Source organism: Syngnathus scovelli, chromosome 18, assembly GCF_024217435.2.
Source record: "Syngnathus scovelli strain Florida chromosome 18, RoL_Ssco_1.2, whole genome shotgun sequence".
Lineage (NCBI taxonomy): Eukaryota > Metazoa > Chordata > Actinopteri > Syngnathiformes > Syngnathidae > Syngnathus > Syngnathus scovelli.
This window is the reverse complement of record NC_090864.1, coordinates 8,687,245-8,702,467: the sequence shown is the minus strand read 5'-3', so window position 1 is coordinate 8,702,467 and position 15,223 is coordinate 8,687,245. Positions and strand designations below refer to the sequence as shown.

Genomic DNA, 15,223 nt, shown 5'->3' with positions numbered 1-15,223 from the left:
GACCATCACAGCCACAGGAAGGCCCTGGCAGCCCCAAACGCTGATACTATCTCTACGCTCCCTCATCTCCATTCTCCGCTGTGTCGAAATCTTACCCATCTCACAAAGGGAAACCGCTAGTGAACAACGGTCCGTGACATGACGTCCGTTTCTGTGGCTAGACGACTTATGGTAAATGATGTGGCGGATGGATGCCATGTTCCCTGATGTAAGATACAATACATAATGTACGCAACGATGGACAATACGTTCGCTTGCATCACATCGTTATCTATGGGATAGATAGATAGATAGATAGATAGATAGATAGATAGATAGATAGATAGATAGATAGATAGATAGATAGATAGATAGATAGATAGATAGATAGATAGATAGATAGATAGATAGATAGATAGATAGATAGATAGATAGATAGATAGAGACGATAGATAGAGACGATAGATAGAGACGATAGATAGAGACGATAGATAGACAGATAGACGATAGATAGACGATAGACAGAGAGAGAGAGAGACAGACAGAGAGACAGACAGCGAGAGAGAGAGAGACAGACAGACAGAGAGACAGACAGAGAGAGAGAGAGAGAGACAGACAGACAGAGAGACAGACAGAGAGAGAGAGAGAGAGACAGACAGAGAGAGAGAGAGACAGACAGAGAGAGACAGAGAGAGAGAGAGACAGACAGAGAGACAGAGACAGAGAGACAGAGACAGACAGACAGATAGACAGAGATAGAGATAGAGAGATAGATAAAAAATGGGACTTTGCAAAAACAATACTTTCGTTAAACATATTTATTAATTATTTTACAAACATCTCCGCAGCTCAAGACAGAACATGAATATCCATCCTTCCATTTATTCTCTGTAACACTTATCCTCACTAGAAACTATGATAATGCTCTGTTTTGATGTAACAGGCTGCAGTGGTTGAATGACATCACACAAATAAGTGATTTGACCTTTTCGCATAAGATAAGGGCACCAAAATATTGGGAACACCTGATCATACAGTCTACTAGCCCCAAAGTAATAAGCAGATTGTGAATTACATTTTTTTTTTTCAGTTCGAGTCAAACTGAGCATCAGTATCTTTGCACAATTGGGATATAGTTCTTGTAGTGGTTCTCCTTGAATTGTGCAAGTGCTTAACAAAATTATTAGACCACCGAAAATCGTTTTTGAAGCACTTCATGATGCTGCCGCATGTTCTCATTCTTATGACAGGTGATCTAATAAGCGTGTTGAGCACTGAACCTAACCAATTGATTGTTCTCTGCTCAGACGGCGGTGACCCCCGCGGCCCCCTCGTCACTTCCCGGCAGGTGCTGCTGGGACAGGATATGTCTGAGAGTGTCCAGCTCCTGTGAGAGCTGCCCGATCTTCATCTGCAGCTTCTGGTTCTCCTCTTGCAGCTGCAAGGCCCTCTGCTGTGTCATCAGGATCCTCCTGCGCGCTTTGTCTCGACTCTTCCGCACGGCGATGTTGTTCCTCTCGCGTCGCAGCCGATACTCTGCGCTGTCCTTGCTGATGCTCCTCTTGGCCACCGGAGCACGCATGGTTGGTAAGATGAAAGGAGGAGAGAACTCCTGAGGAGGACAGTTGGTGTTTAGTGCACATCATATAACAAGTGCATCATTTCTTGTCTCTCACCTGCAAATTATTGCCGTGGTTCTGATGGTGGTTCCCAGAACTTGCAGTGCTGCTGAGACAAGAGGGCGCGTACGGCAGGTACGACAGTCCCATCATCTGCTCGTCTATTCGGTCCTCATTGCTCCCCCTCAATCCTTGCGACTGGCTGTATGTTATCATGTCCATTGAAACCAAATTGGATGAGCCGGCAGGGCTTGAAGATGTTGGGTTCAATGTCACGTGGGCCTGATTCGGATATGGAGTCATCCACTCCTGGATGACAGAGGACACCCTGGATTCACACATCTGCTAGGGTTTAATAAAATACTGGTGTTTAATAAAAACAATTTCAAATGTTTTGATACAGAAAAAAATAATCTACATGGAGAGAGTAGCTGATTCTGTTTTATGCAACAATGTGCATATTTTAGAACTAACTGTTCCAAATATTTGTGCAGGGATAAAATTGGCATTTACCTTTTATATTCTATATTAGCATCTTTGATTTTTTTAATGTGGTTTAGATTGAATCAAATTGTTACATTAGTGCAGAAAAAAACATCACATAACAACCAGAACAAAAATGATATTTTTTGCATATTATAAATCTATTTCGTACTTTGTTTTTATAGCTACAAGTTAATTACTACAAGAAAAAAAAATATGGCCTACATTTCACTCTCTATAAAATTAAATGCAACGATGACATATAATGCAAAGTACATTTTTGCTGTTATGCATTCAATAACTTTATGCTGCTACATTTTTTTTTAATATAAATTATATATAGCTTTTAAGCACAACATTTCCCCAAACAAATATATGACTTACCATGACGAGTTTCTCCTCAGACTCTCAGATAATGCTGTCAGGTTGTCATACAGGTTGACAGTTTGACGGTAAATGGTCTGAGGGGGAGAAAAAAAAACGATTCCCCAAATATGCACCCCACGCCCCCTCCACACCAATACCACATCTCTCTCTCACTCTCTCACCCTGTCACTCTCTCACACACCAACACGCACATACACACAGAGTATGATGTTAAATATTGGTTCACAAAGGACACTAGTATAAAAAAAATGTCCACATGAGTTTCCTGGCAATAAATTATATTTGATACCTATTTAATTCAAAACACTTTTTTTACTTATTTTGTAGTTTGAGTAGTTTAGGGCTTAATGTTTTTTTCCCTTGCGTGATGGAAAAAAATCGTTTACACATATTTTGTCCCACTGCGACTTCCGTATTTTTTAGCAAGGCCAAAATGGCTTCCACCGTTGACAACGTGAGTGAGCCTGTGCTAGCTTTATTTTACTTTTTATTTGTTTACATTTTTGTGTGTCTGTCACATTCATAATTGTGATTTAAAGTAGCCGATGAGGATTTACTTGACGCGTAAAATCAAAATGAGGAAATGCATGTCAAAATGACGATGGCTAGCCAGTTAGCTACACACACACACATTTGGCCATTTTCACAACTTATGCATTTTGACGACTTTTCACCCTTGTTTGTAATATAACCATTTAATTTTCTTGCAGGACGTGATTGATAATGATTTGCCCGAGACTGTAAACCTGCTGAATAGCCTCACAGAGCAGGTAAATTCGTCGTGTGTTACGATCTTGTATAATAGAAAATAATTATCATTATAAATGTATGCTAAGCATTATAGCAAATCAAAGATTCTTTACTAATTCGTTCAGGGTTTATTTAGTTTCATTCACTGTTGACACACAATATTGATGAATACAACTTATTTAATGTGTTGTTATTATGACCAAAACATTCCTCTAGGTGGCAGCGGTTACCAGCCATGTTCAAGAGCTGAGCAACAAAGTTAAAGATGGGGCGCTTCAGACAACAAAGGTTTGTGCAGAATAGAAATTTAAATTCAATCATCACAATATTTTTATTTATTTATAAATGGTTGAATTAATGTTCTTAAAGTTTAATGCCTAGTTTTGCCCTGACTTTCTGTGTCTTATCTTCCTTTGGGTCAGGGTTTGTCATTTCTGGATCTTCGCTATCATCTGATGCTCTTCTATCTTCAAGACCTCACTCACCTGGTCAGCATCAAGACAGAAGGTGGAAAAATAAAAGAAAGTGAAGCCTTAACCCGACTTGTAACAGTCAGGACGGTAAGATGTTTACTGCCAATAACTACTCTCGTAACGGTGTATTATTAATTGTACTAAACGATTCTCTTTGTTTTAGGTCCTGGAGAAGATGCGACCTCTTGATCACAAACTCAAGTACCAAATTGATAAACTGGTGCGCACAGCTGTCACTGGTAGTTTGGGTAAGTTGTCATTAAAGTTGAATACTCTTATTGGTATGACAGTGAATGAAACCTGAGGTTTGTGGTTTCAGCTGAAAATGACCCGCTGCATCTTCGTCCTAACCCGGAGAACCTCATCAGCAAAGTACGCGTACCTGGATTTTTTTTTTTTTCCTATTCAAAATGCCTATTTGTTAACGTTATGTTATTTTTTGTAACAGCTGAGTGAGTCTGAGGATGAAGATGAAGAGGGCCAGGTATCAGAGAAGAAAGTGGCCCACTCCGCTGACAAGAAATACATTCCACCCAAGATTGCGGCTGTGTATTATGGTAATGATTTTTTTTTTAATAATCCCGCCCACATTCCTGTTTATTCTAGCCTTAACAGTACTACAAAAACTTCATTCTTTACCCACTAGATGGCGACATGACAGAAGCAGACAAAAAGAAGGCTCAGATGGAGCGTCAGCGGCGTATTGCGTTGAGAAGTTCTGTGATCCAGGAGCTGCGGCAGCAGTACAGCGACGCGCCCGAGGAGATCCGTGAAAAACAGGACTTCCAGAATGAGCGAGAAAGCCGCGAGGAACTACACAGGTGTGTTAATTCAGTCAACGTGCGGTTTGTTTTACGGGACGTCATCACTAACTCTCATTTTCTATGTGCAGGAAAGATTTTGAGGAATCCATGATGGTTCGACTGAACGTGCCAAGCCGAGATAGAAACGGCAAAAAGCGAAGCCTTATGTCCATGTCTGGTCAGCTGGGTGGCATCACGCACTTTGGGGACATTACAGCGCTGACAGGCGGTGAAGGCGGCCAGGTAAGCACCAATTTAATTCTTTCCTGAGAACCCAACATCTAAAAATAATTATGGCTGTATGCTTACTGCTTCAGGATGCTGATAACCCTCAGCCCAAGAAAAAGAAGAAGCAGGTCATGAAGAAGAAAACGAAAAGAAAAGGTGAGGACCAGCCAGTCTAATTACTTTGCTGCAATACACGGTGCAAATCAGTTCAATTGGAAAGTCTTCCCATTAATGGAAGAAATGTAGAAAAAGCACTTTTCTGATAACGCATTTGTTTCTCTACAGCCTTCAAGAAGCGCAGATAGACCAGAGTGGAGCTGTCATTTTGATGAAATATAAATAGCTGAAATATATGGAGTCCCTTCTTCAGCTGAAATGACCATTGTTGTGACAATCAACAATTGTTACATATTAAATGTCATGCCATTAAATAAATGCTCATTTCAAAATTGTCCTGTAATTTGAACTGTGGAAAGCCATTGAATGGCTTTTAAAAAATCAACACAATTTAAATACATTAAATAAGTCATTATTGTCAAGCTACCCTTGGTCATAAGATCCTCACAGATCACATAAGACTGAAAAAAAAAGCCATACTACTATATATCATCTTTTTTTTCCCTTCTTAATAAAAGCTTTATTATAAACATTTTATTCCAAGTAAACAAAGCCTAACTATTAAATTTATTTACTTCCAAATTTAATTCATGACTCAATTGATTCACGACATTTAATTGTGGTACTTTTGATCATACCGTAGAACATTTAAAAAAGAAGTACTTGTTTTCAGATACCTTTTAGCCAAAGATACATTAATTCGCCACATTAAATCACGTGCAACAAGATTGTTGTTGCCACACTCATGACCTATGGCCCAGCGAGCCGCTTCACTTCCTTATTCCTTGTTCCCTATTTTCGCTATTGGGTGGATACCAAGGATAAATAATTTGGGTTGAAATGCAGCCCTCTGCAGGCCAACTAGTTGAAACATCGTTTGTGGAATATGAATCAAACATGCAAAATCTACCCAGTTTATCCATCACTAATCAGCTACATAAAATTGGTGAGCCCTGATTGGCTGTGACCAGTGGAAAAATGGCCGACCCCTGAGATGGATAAAAATGTTGCTGCCTAATTCACATTCCACAAACAATATCAATCACAATGCCGACCAGAATTCAACGTATTCTCGTAAACAAACTTCTTTTGCTTCCTCTTTAATAATGCAATTAACTCTCTGATTGCCAAAACTATTCCATAGATAAAATACGAGACTAACTACTCGATATTGTAGCAGCAGGCCTCAAACCGAGCAGGAAGGGTGTGTACTGACTGGTTTCCTCTCCACTTCTGATCACAAGGGGCCAAGTTAAAAAAGTGCGCTCTGCCAGGCTTTGTCGTAGCAGCTGCACTCCCGAGAGAAATTCTAATAAGAGATATAACAGCAAGGCTCTGCATGGTGAAGAGAAAGAAGAAAAGTTAAGAAGAATTTGCCTTCCTGTGGCCCCTTTGAGCTTGAGAACCTCTCTCTGATTACAGCTTGTCCATGTGACCTGGTTTCCGTTGCATGCTTCCGCGAATAGTAAAAGCGAGGTGACAATGTTTCTGTCAGAGGACGGCACATGAAGAACACGCACGACGGCCGAGAGAGAAGCAGCGATATGGTCACGGGTGCAGGCATCGGTGGCTCGGGGGATCCACGCCTTACCACCTCTGTAAGTTTCATGCATTATGCACTTTTTTGGGATTGGAAAGCTAACTGGGGCTGTCTGAGAAGCAATCGGAAGGATTGTTTTTAATGTTTATCTATTGGCGCAATGCACATTGCTGATCTCACTATTTATTATTGCAAGTTTTTATTTATTCATGTATTTATTTTTATTTAATTTATTTGTGTATTTATTTATTTAATTTATTTTATTTATTTATTTACTATTTATATTTTATTTATGCATTTATTATTGCACAAAAAAGAAATAAATGTTAGAAATATTTATTTAAAAAAATATTAAGTGTCAGACTTATATATGTAAATTGAATGTAATTAGTAATTAATCATCATGACAAAAATTTTATTATAGACTATTGTGTCATGCGTTATTAAATTGAGTATAACGTGAGAGTTGACTCACTTTTGGCTTTAGATTAGTTATCAGGCTAAAAAAAAATCAAACTTGTTAGTTAATACACGTCAAATCAAAAAAGGTGTAAAAAAAAAAATGCTCCTTGGAAATCAAACTTACAAGAAGGGAGGACTCTGCCTTTCAGTAAAAAGCCTCTTTGTCTTGTGAACAGTGAGGATGTTAAAATGTCAGTTCACGGCACGTCGGCCATCATCTGCTTACTGCTACCCATGTGGATCATCCTCGCACCAGCCTCAAGTCATCCACAACACAGTCAGTGTAAGCTGGTAAGTTCTCCCATTCATACTACTGTAGTATTCCGTTTTTTTTTTTTTTGTGGTTACAGGAGGTCAAAATTAATTAATTTAATAACCGAGTGTGTTTTCTCTCCGTGTGTGAAGACGCAACGAACGGCTCTCTGCAACAACTCCAACCTCACGTCGGTACCGGCGGGACTACCAAGAAGCACCGAAGAACTTCAGCTCAATCACAATCTTCTCAAGACACTACAGGACGACTCTCTTCAGTATCCCTCGCTCACTACCCTCAGTTTAGCCTGCAACCAGATGGAAGGATTGCATCCAAAAACTTTTCAATCCACCAAATTGTTAAAAAATCTGAATTTGGCAATGAATCATCTGTATGTTAGCTACACGCAAACTAGCAATGCTTTAAAGACGCTGCCCGGGCTCAAAATTTTAGATCTATCCGAGAATAGGTTAGATGAAGAAATGGCCGCCGTCCTTCTTCAAAATCTGACGTCGCTGGAGTACTTAAATCTTTCGGGGAATCTCTTACGACGTCTGGATGAGACGTCGTTCGGAGATCTTCGCCAGGTGAGAGAGTTGGACCTGCAGAGGAACCTCCTGTTTGAGATCGACAACGCCTTTGACGGAACCCCCAGATTGCAACGGCTCAACTTGGCCTTCAATTATCTACCTTGCCTGACGGACTTCCACATGAGCCAGTTGGTGGTTCTAAACGCCAGCCACAACTTCATCGAATGGTTCATCACCAGGCCGGACGCGAACGTCACTTTTCAAATCGAGACGCTCGATCTATCCGATAACATGCTGCTCTTCTTTCCGTTCTTACCCGAGATGAGCCGCTTACGCAATCTCCACCTGTCCCACAACGTTGTGAGTTTTTATGAGCACCTAGCGGACAAGGTCACATTCCCAAACTTAACCTCCACCGTCGATTTCCACAACCTGGGGAGGAACACCAGCACCGTCACGGCTAAGCTATGGAACGACAGCCTTCACGGCGACGTCTCCTCGGTGGAGCTTTTAGATCTACGAGGAAATAGGTTGCAGTACTTCCCACGGGGATTCATCCGTAAAATGCCATCCCTGTCCAGACTGCGGATACCCAGCAACTGTCTGGAAAGCTTGAATCTAACATCTGAGCGATTCTCTGCTAGCTTGTTGGAGTTGGACGTTAGCGACAACGGACTGAAAGAGATTGCAGCGGATGATGTTACGCTGAGGACGCTTAGCAACTTGACTTATCTTAACCTCAGCCGGAACGATCTCGACTGCTCATCCTCGAGACGAGTGTTCGATTTACCGGGTGTTCGGTCAATGGACCTCAGTTACAGCAACATAGGGAAATGTCTCCGTGAGGCAAGTGTAGCCTGGAACACCACTAAGTCCTTGAGGCAGCTTTTCCTCAAGGGAAGCCATCTTGAAAGAATTCCACCATCTGCATTCTCTGGACTCGCTCTCACGCATTTAGAACTTTCCGACAACCCTGGACTAAGAGGCCAGCAGTCTATCAAAAGTCTAAGCAGAACATTACAGCACTTAGGTTTGGGGAACACACACTTTGGGGAATTGGACTTTGCAGATTTTTTAAATCTGAAGTCTCTGAATATTTCATGCAACTCCCTCAAGCATCTTCCGGCTTCAGTCTCGAGTCTTGACTTAAGACAGCTCGATTTGAGAGACAATAAGTTGTCGACGATTCCCTCGGATCAGGCCGACGCGTTAGCTTTGAAACTTCACACCGTTTTCCTGACGGGGAATCCATTCAACTGCTGCCAAAGCGAATGGTTCAGGACTTTCACGACAACAAAGACCGTCCACGTGGTCGGCCAGTCGGACATCGAATGCGCGGATCTCTTCCAAACACACAGCATTCGGCATTACCGCTTATTTTTGTGCCGTGACGAAAGCGGGGAACCTTTTTTTTGGTACATCCTGCTTTTTGGGTCCATTTGTATTTCTTTAGTGGGCATTGTTGTTATTGTGTTTCTCACACTCCAGCCCAAAGTGATCCAAAAATCAATCAAAAAAAAATATTTAAAGCCTACGTCTTACTGATTTACCTTTCAGTCCAGCATTAACATTTGATGGACAACCTGGCGGATTATTGACATGCTATATCAATGATCATTTTATCCTGTGGTGCTCTGATTAGGATTGGCAATAAAATTTCAACGATTATAAAAAATATTTTATTTCCCACTGCATGCACCGTTAGCGTGTGGTTTAAAACCACAAAATGTAAAACTGCGGCCGTGCCGCCTAGCTTTGTGTGTGAACGTGCGCTTCATGTGTGAGGAACACGCACACACACAAGTGGTGTGGTGCAAGCTGTTGTTATAAGCAGCAAAGGAAACAACAAATTTCCTGTTTTGCGCAAGTGTACAGCACACTGCCCAGTTCCGTATCTCAAAGAGGAGGGTTTCCTTCCTATCCGATGGAGGGCCAATGAGGGGCACTTTTGAATGCTGATCCTCGTGCTCGCTATCCTACTAACTCTCAGAAACTATGCATCTACAAACTTTAAAAAAAAAAGATGTTCTCGACAGTGTGTATGAATTATTGAGGAGCGGGCAAGTTGCTGATATCTGCCGTTATAGCAGAATGCATGAGGCCTAACCAGAAGGTAACCAGAATACCGCTGTGGTGATGCTCAAAGGTCACGGCGGTTGAACAAGTATAAATCGAAACTAGAGAGAAGTCTTGCATAATTAATATATATATATATTTTTTTAAATGGGGCAAGTAGACATTTAATTATTTTTGCTCATTAGATATAAAATAATTATTCAGCAAACTGGTAATTATAAATGACTGATGTTTCCTCAACAAGAGCAGAAATACAAAGCACAAGTATTTATCACATTCAAAAACACTTATTTGTAGAAAGAGGAAGCGCTTAATGTGAAGTTGCTGAGTCTACATTAGTAGATCGTGGGAGATTGTGTCAACCAGCAGTGCCCAAACTTTTTTTGCGCCACGGACATGTCAGATCATATTTTCAGGGGTTGGCCTTTATATAAATATAGCAATAAATAACTTATTATATCTATCAATATGATGAACTGGCATTAAAACAAATACAAACCACATAAAAATAAAACTCACCATTAAGTATCTGCTGTTTTGGTCGCTGTCACCGCAGAAAATCCGGTTGTTAGAAAGAGAAGCAGGGTTTGTGCTTTTGAGGCGATATCGGGATATTCTGCCTTGATTTTAATCCATCTTTCTTTTTCTTGGAAGTTGTAGCCTCTTCTTCTTCTGTCTCCTCTTGGGCCTTTTTCTCTTTCCAAAGAAGCTTTCCAAACATCTCTTTTTCTTACTCATTTTTTGCTAGCTTAAGGGTTCGACCGGTGTAACATGTCATGTGACCGGGACGAGCGTCTTTACCTGGATTCACCTGTGTCAAGAGACACAGGTGCAGTGACGGATGTAATTGGGAAAGAATCCCAAATTTTTTTTAAAATTTGTACTTATTTTTGCTACGTGAGTGGGACGAGCGTCTTGATCTGAATTAATCGTCGATAAAAAAAAAAAAACTATTCTTTTTCTGTGCGGCCTGGTACCAAATGACCCACGGACCGGTCCGCGGCCCAGTGGTTGGGGACCACTGGTGTAAACCACAAATTCAAACTGGACTTTTTTTTTTAAATGACATAGTTTACAAATAAATATTAAAGATAATTGCTGTGGACTTTCAACAGGAAAATCAGTAAAAATTCTAGTAATAATTATAATCGCAATGTCTTCTATTAGTGTAATAATTGTTAGGTTAGTTCAATTGCATGATATAAGGCACAGTAGAACACTGCCACCTGGTGGCACAATCTGCACACGTCACTGTTCATTACAAAACGTCAATAATTCTTGTAACAAGTTTGTATTTGATCTTTTATTAATGTTTCCACTTTCCAAATGTTATCAAGCAAATAGCATGGGTTTCACACAATAATTAAGGCACCATTTTGATACTGAGATGCAATTCGGGTTGGGGTAGGATCCTGATGTGTTAGCCATGCCGCACATCAGATTAGATAATATCAAAGATATATTATTCAGCGCATCATATGAATAAAATCAAATCATTTGCCAACAATGCATGCAGCAATAAAAAACTTATAAAGTAGCCTTGGGTTGACAATTTCCTACTGAGATGTGACGATTAAGTTTTCCAATTCGCAATAAATATGTTAAAAAAAAAAAATTGAACAACTTGTCCATCTCAACAGTGTTGCAATTAATGCAAGACAAAATAGATGTCTTAATAAAAGTTAATAAATCTTTTGTTTTAAATACTACATTTGGGATTTAGTTGCTACTAATTTCATCTGGCACTTAAAATTGCTCACAAATGATGTTAAAACTTTCCCACTACGACATCATACACATGTACAATATTCATTATGATTAAACCTATTCTGATTTAGGTTATCCGTAATGCCACCGTGAAGTAGATTGCAAAATATGTACTTCGCGGCAACAATCTGAGATGTGTACACATTTCTGAGATATTCATATTATGTAAACAAAAAAACAAAAAAACACTTTGGGAGATGTTCTGGGAACATACTGCTGTTTGGATAACATAAAAAACAAAAGGCATGGAAGAAAGGCAACTTTTTTTTGAAATGTAAGGCAGTTGGATACTAAAACATCAGCTCCATTCCCCCCCTCCTTCCACTTGCATTTGATTCCAGCTTTTGAGTTCAAGTATCCTGACTAAGAGTGCCGGACATTTTTTTTTTTTTTTTTTTAATATATACTGTGGAAGTAACTTGACATGGCAGCATAAGCTCATATCCGAAGACTCAGTTAAGTAGCTCCAGGTAGGTAATTGGCACTTTGCCCTTCTGGCTGCCTCGCTCTCCCATCAGCCAGTCTGAATCCATGCCTGGCACGCTGCTGACTACGATAACCTGACAACACACACGGGAGCCATGTCAAGTGCTTGTCACCCAAAAAAAACCTTCAAATTCAAGATAGCTGTCTTACCTCATCAGCCAGCAGGGAAAGCTCACTGCTGCTGGCCGCGTCGTAGTCGTAAAGGACTCTGGCTTTGCGGCTGCCGCTGGAGCTGCGCAATTCGCTGAATCCGCCCGAGGCGGTAGAGCCGCCGCGGCTGGAAGAGGTGGGCAGGGAGGCCGACACCGGTATGGTGGGCACAGAGATGTTGGCCCCTTCCGTAACTGACGACTGGTTGTTATTGGAGAAGGTTGAAGGGAAGCTAGCAGCGGAGAGGAGAAACAAGAGTGAGACGCGGAAACGCCGCTCGATTGTTCCCAACGATTCTTTTACCTTCCCAGCTGCTTTTGCAGATCCACCATATACTGGTAACACTGCGCGTAGTATATCGTCTGAGCCTCCACCAAATCATTCAAGCAGCGTAGGTGGTGTGCCTGATCCCGCACAAGAAAAAATGTGTTAAGTTACCCGCTTCGCCTTCAAATCATGTTTTTCTAGCCTCATTATTTCAGCTGCTTTGATGCTAGCATGATAACTTGGCTAATGCAACAAGCCTTTGAGTGCAATTAAAGGGCATTAGCAGTAATTAGATCACGTTTGCACTTTGCCAACTGTCAGGCAGGAAAAGTATTAGAAAAATTTGGTGCACAAGATGATTTTTTCTAAATGTGTCGTGTGATTGAGATGACGTGCTGTGTTGGGGCGAACTGGAAATACACACATGGGTGCTGCTGACGCCTTCTAGCAGCAGTCGGGTGATCTCAGCCTGACGGTCAAATTCACTCTGAGTCATTCTCAACTCCTGTTCTGCCTGTGGGAGAGAAATTTTTTTTTTTTTAGATCAACTCCACCATAGACACACGAGATGAGTGACTTGGGGATTCGATGCTTTTGCTGTGTGCATGTATGTCTGGATGATTTTTTTGTTTGCTAAGGTCAAACATAGCTCCAACATTCCACTTACCGCTGTCACTTCCTCTGCTCACATCTGCTGCTTTGCAATTTAAAAACAGTGACACAAGTTAGAGCTACAGCTGCCGTGGAACTACGGATCACACTTAAGACGACGTGCCTTTGTTTTGACGTGACAAAAGTTCGACTTTGAATGCCACACAACACAATATTAACAAAACTTTGGAATTAGGATCTGAGGTTTTATTTACACACAGTCATGTGACTTCATACGGCCTTACAACTACGTTCAAGAGGACATTGCCTCATATTTTTAGGGAAGAAACATTTTCAACATTGAAATAACTGTGACACCCAAGATGTAAAGAACAGATAGATGATAAGCGATTATTTAGGATCACATACATACCGCAGCTCGAGCATCAGCCATGCGGGCTTTCTTGAGTCTTGTTTTGGCCGCATCCAGATCCAAGCGCTTGACCTGCAGCAGCTTTCGTTCTTTCTGGAAACAAATAAACACACTCGATTTCCAGGTACTGTTTTTTTTCTACTAAAAAGGTTTCAAACATTTCGTCAGGTATAGTTTACTGATTACAGGCCAACTGTTATACAACCACGAGCATTGTGTGAATGACATCAAATGAGAAATCACCAGGATTGTTTTGAAGTCCCCCTCTAGAAAGTTCCTGAATGGGGTCAGGAAATTGATGGCAGAACTTTGAATCAATTCTCGCTCAGCGCCGCCAATCTGTTTCTGGGTCTCGCCGCATTTGATCAAAGCATTTCCTACAATAGTGAGCAACACAAACAAAATATTGGATAATAGAGGGCATAGAATGTATGTGGTACAAAAACATAGATGATAGTCACCATAAGCAGTGCCAGGACCAAATTCATTTCCGGAGTCAATCATAGACTGGCCCAACAGTTCATGATTGTTGAGTCGCGTCGGGACCTTTTTTTCCAATTTCTCATACACAAATTCCTCAAGTCGGGCATCTGGAAATTACAAGGGAAACTCAATTACAAAGTCATGAGACAACAGTAAGGACTGTCAAATAGAACACAGTGTGCACAAGAAAGCTTCAAACAACGTGACACACATTTGGGAAATACACCTTCTGGAAAACAAAAATACAAATCCAGTTGATCTCATCCAACATCTTGGCGATCTTATGTCCTGGCAAACGTAAAATTCCACATACTGTACAAGTCCTCCATCATGGGCTAACATGCACATGACACAAATATAATATTTAATTATAATAAAGTATGTTTTTACTTGGGTTGGGCTGTAATAAGACTTCCGTCTGCTTCATAATCTTCTCTGTCCATTGCTTGGTGGCCTCAGCTCTTACCAAAAGATTCTCCAAATGGGCATCCAACTCTGTCTTCTCAGCCTGACCAAACTTCTCCTCTGTGAACTTTCAAAAGAACCAAACACAAATATTTGTAAGCATACTTTTGGGGATGGAACATCTCATGTTATCAGATGGACAAAATCCAACGTCATGCGTCCAGCTAATGAAGAGCAATATCTTAATAGAGGCCTGTTTTGATGGTTGGTTAAACTAATTGGCACACAAACATTACCTACTGCAGTTGACATTACGTGGTAGTTACAAACATCTCCATGTTTAATAAATATTGATTTAGACAACATAGCCAGTGGCGAAGTTGTGAAATTTTGAAAGGTATCTGGGAGGGTAAGCTAGCAGCTAATTAGCAATAACTTCCACTAGCAAAAACGTTTAAAACTTACTTGCACAGCACGGCTCAGAAAGGTACCCGCATCTGCAGCGAGACGTTTAACATTAAAATCCATGACAATTTTAATAAGTGAATCTTGATAGTACGGGAGGCTTCTTTCAAAGCAGTCCGATTTCCATCTCTTTGCAAAACGTCACTGAAGCAAGTTTTGTCCGGAGTTCCACCCAGCTGTTGAATGTAACAAAGATGATAGTACAGCAAGAGAATTCCCTCGCCATCAAAAGCAACTTGATCTATACTGCGCATGCGGGCTTTTGGTGACGTCACGTTTTGGGGGTCATATCATTACGATCTTTTGTTGCACACACTAAGCTTTGAAAACTTTGTTGTTTTTTTGTGCTTTGGTCTCAAAGTAAACCGTTTGGGGGAAAAAACATTTTTTAAATCAGATAATCAGCTCCATGCACACACATAACACAACCTAAAGTAATTGTCAATTTAAAAACAAAAAATCGGGAAGGCCCCATT

General features: G+C 40.7%; 4 protein-coding genes across 6 annotated transcripts; 2 read left to right on the top strand and 2 right to left on the bottom strand.

Moving 5' to 3' along the window:
* Nucleotides 1–782: 782 nt before the first annotated feature.
* Nucleotides 783–2,646, bottom strand: cebp1 (CCAAT/enhancer binding protein (C/EBP) 1). Of its 3 annotated transcripts, none has more exons than XM_049749365.2 (3): nt 2,466–2,646; nt 1,656–1,907; nt 783–1,591 (listed from the first exon to the last, which is right to left on the bottom strand). In XM_049749365.2, the coding sequence occupies exons 1-3, from the start codon at nt 2,466–2,468 to the stop codon at nt 1,283–1,285; spliced, it is 564 nt and encodes a 187-aa protein (XP_049605322.1). In that variant the 5' UTR covers nt 2,469–2,646; the 3' UTR covers nt 783–1,282. The 3 variants fall into 3 exon arrangements, with proteins under 3 accessions (XP_049605322.1, XP_049605321.1, XP_049605320.1); XM_049749364.2 differs by having other exon boundaries at nt 1,656–1,940; nt 2,466–2,645; XM_049749363.2 differs by having other exon boundaries at nt 1,656–1,943; nt 2,466–2,644.
* Nucleotides 2,647–2,843: 197 nt separating this feature from the next.
* Nucleotides 2,844–5,171, top strand: ngdn (neuroguidin, EIF4E binding protein). The gene is made up of 11 exons (XM_049749805.1): nt 2,844–2,922; nt 3,179–3,238; nt 3,435–3,506; nt 3,641–3,778; nt 3,855–3,939; nt 4,011–4,063; nt 4,140–4,248; nt 4,338–4,512; nt 4,584–4,737; nt 4,812–4,878; nt 5,008–5,171. The coding sequence occupies exons 1-11, from the start codon at nt 2,902–2,904 to the stop codon at nt 5,025–5,027; spliced, it is 954 nt and encodes a 317-aa protein (XP_049605762.1). The 5' UTR covers nt 2,844–2,901; the 3' UTR covers nt 5,028–5,171.
* Nucleotides 5,172–6,100: 929 nt separating this feature from the next.
* nrros (negative regulator of reactive oxygen species) lies at nt 6,101–11,166 on the top strand. Its single transcript, XM_049749782.2, has 3 exons — nt 6,101–6,437; nt 7,018–7,132; nt 7,247–11,166. Exons 2-3 carry the CDS (start codon nt 7,031–7,033, stop codon nt 9,167–9,169), a joined length of 2,025 nt encoding a protein of 674 aa, XP_049605739.1. The 5' UTR covers nt 6,101–6,437; nt 7,018–7,030; the 3' UTR covers nt 9,170–11,166.
* On the bottom strand, nt 10,989–14,966 carry LOC125986232 (endophilin-B1). Its single transcript, XM_049749803.2, has 9 exons — nt 14,748–14,966; nt 14,268–14,409; nt 13,856–13,984; nt 13,638–13,771; nt 13,395–13,487; nt 12,795–12,884; nt 12,407–12,507; nt 12,104–12,335; nt 10,989–12,027 (listed from the first exon to the last, which is right to left on the bottom strand). The coding sequence occupies exons 1-9, from the start codon at nt 14,808–14,810 to the stop codon at nt 11,920–11,922; spliced, it is 1,092 nt and encodes a 363-aa protein (XP_049605760.1). The 5' UTR covers nt 14,811–14,966; the 3' UTR covers nt 10,989–11,919.
* Nucleotides 14,967–15,223: the final 257 nt, after the last annotated feature.

What these genes read in the sequence shown, in the direction of transcription:
- LOC125986232 (XM_049749803.2), bottom strand. Translation starts at nt 14,810, where the DNA reads ATGGATTTTAATGTTAAACGTCTCGCTGCAGATGCGGGTACCTTTCTG. An exon ending in TGGTCCTGGCACTGCTTATG is followed by an intron (nt 13,772 to 13,855) that starts GTGACTATCATC and finishes TCACTATTGTAG; the next exon opens with GAAATGCTTTGATCAAATGC. An exon ending in TTTCCCTGCTGGCTGATGAG is followed by an intron (nt 12,028 to 12,103) that starts GTAAGACAGCTA and finishes GTGTGTTGTCAG; the next exon opens with GTTATCGTAGTCAGCAGCGT.
- nrros (XM_049749782.2), top strand. Translation starts at nt 7,031, where the DNA reads ATGTCAGTTCACGGCACGTCGGCCATCATCTGCTTACTGCTACCCATG. An exon ending in AACACAGTCAGTGTAAGCTG is followed by an intron (nt 7,133 to 7,246) that starts GTAAGTTCTCCC and finishes CCGTGTGTGAAG; the next exon opens with ACGCAACGAACGGCTCTCTG.
- cebp1 (XM_049749363.2), bottom strand. An exon ending in ACCACGGCAATAATTTGCAG is followed by an intron (nt 1,592 to 1,655) that starts GTGAGAGACAAG and finishes TGTCCTCCTCAG; the next exon opens with GAGTTCTCTCCTCCTTTCAT.
- ngdn (XM_049749805.1), top strand. Translation starts at nt 2,902, where the DNA reads ATGGCTTCCACCGTTGACAAC. An exon ending in GATTGCGGCTGTGTATTATG is followed by an intron (nt 4,249 to 4,337) that starts GTAATGATTTTT and finishes TTTACCCACTAG; the next exon opens with ATGGCGACATGACAGAAGCA. An exon ending in AGCCGCGAGGAACTACACAG is followed by an intron (nt 4,513 to 4,583) that starts GTGTGTTAATTC and finishes TTCTATGTGCAG; the next exon opens with GAAAGATTTTGAGGAATCCA.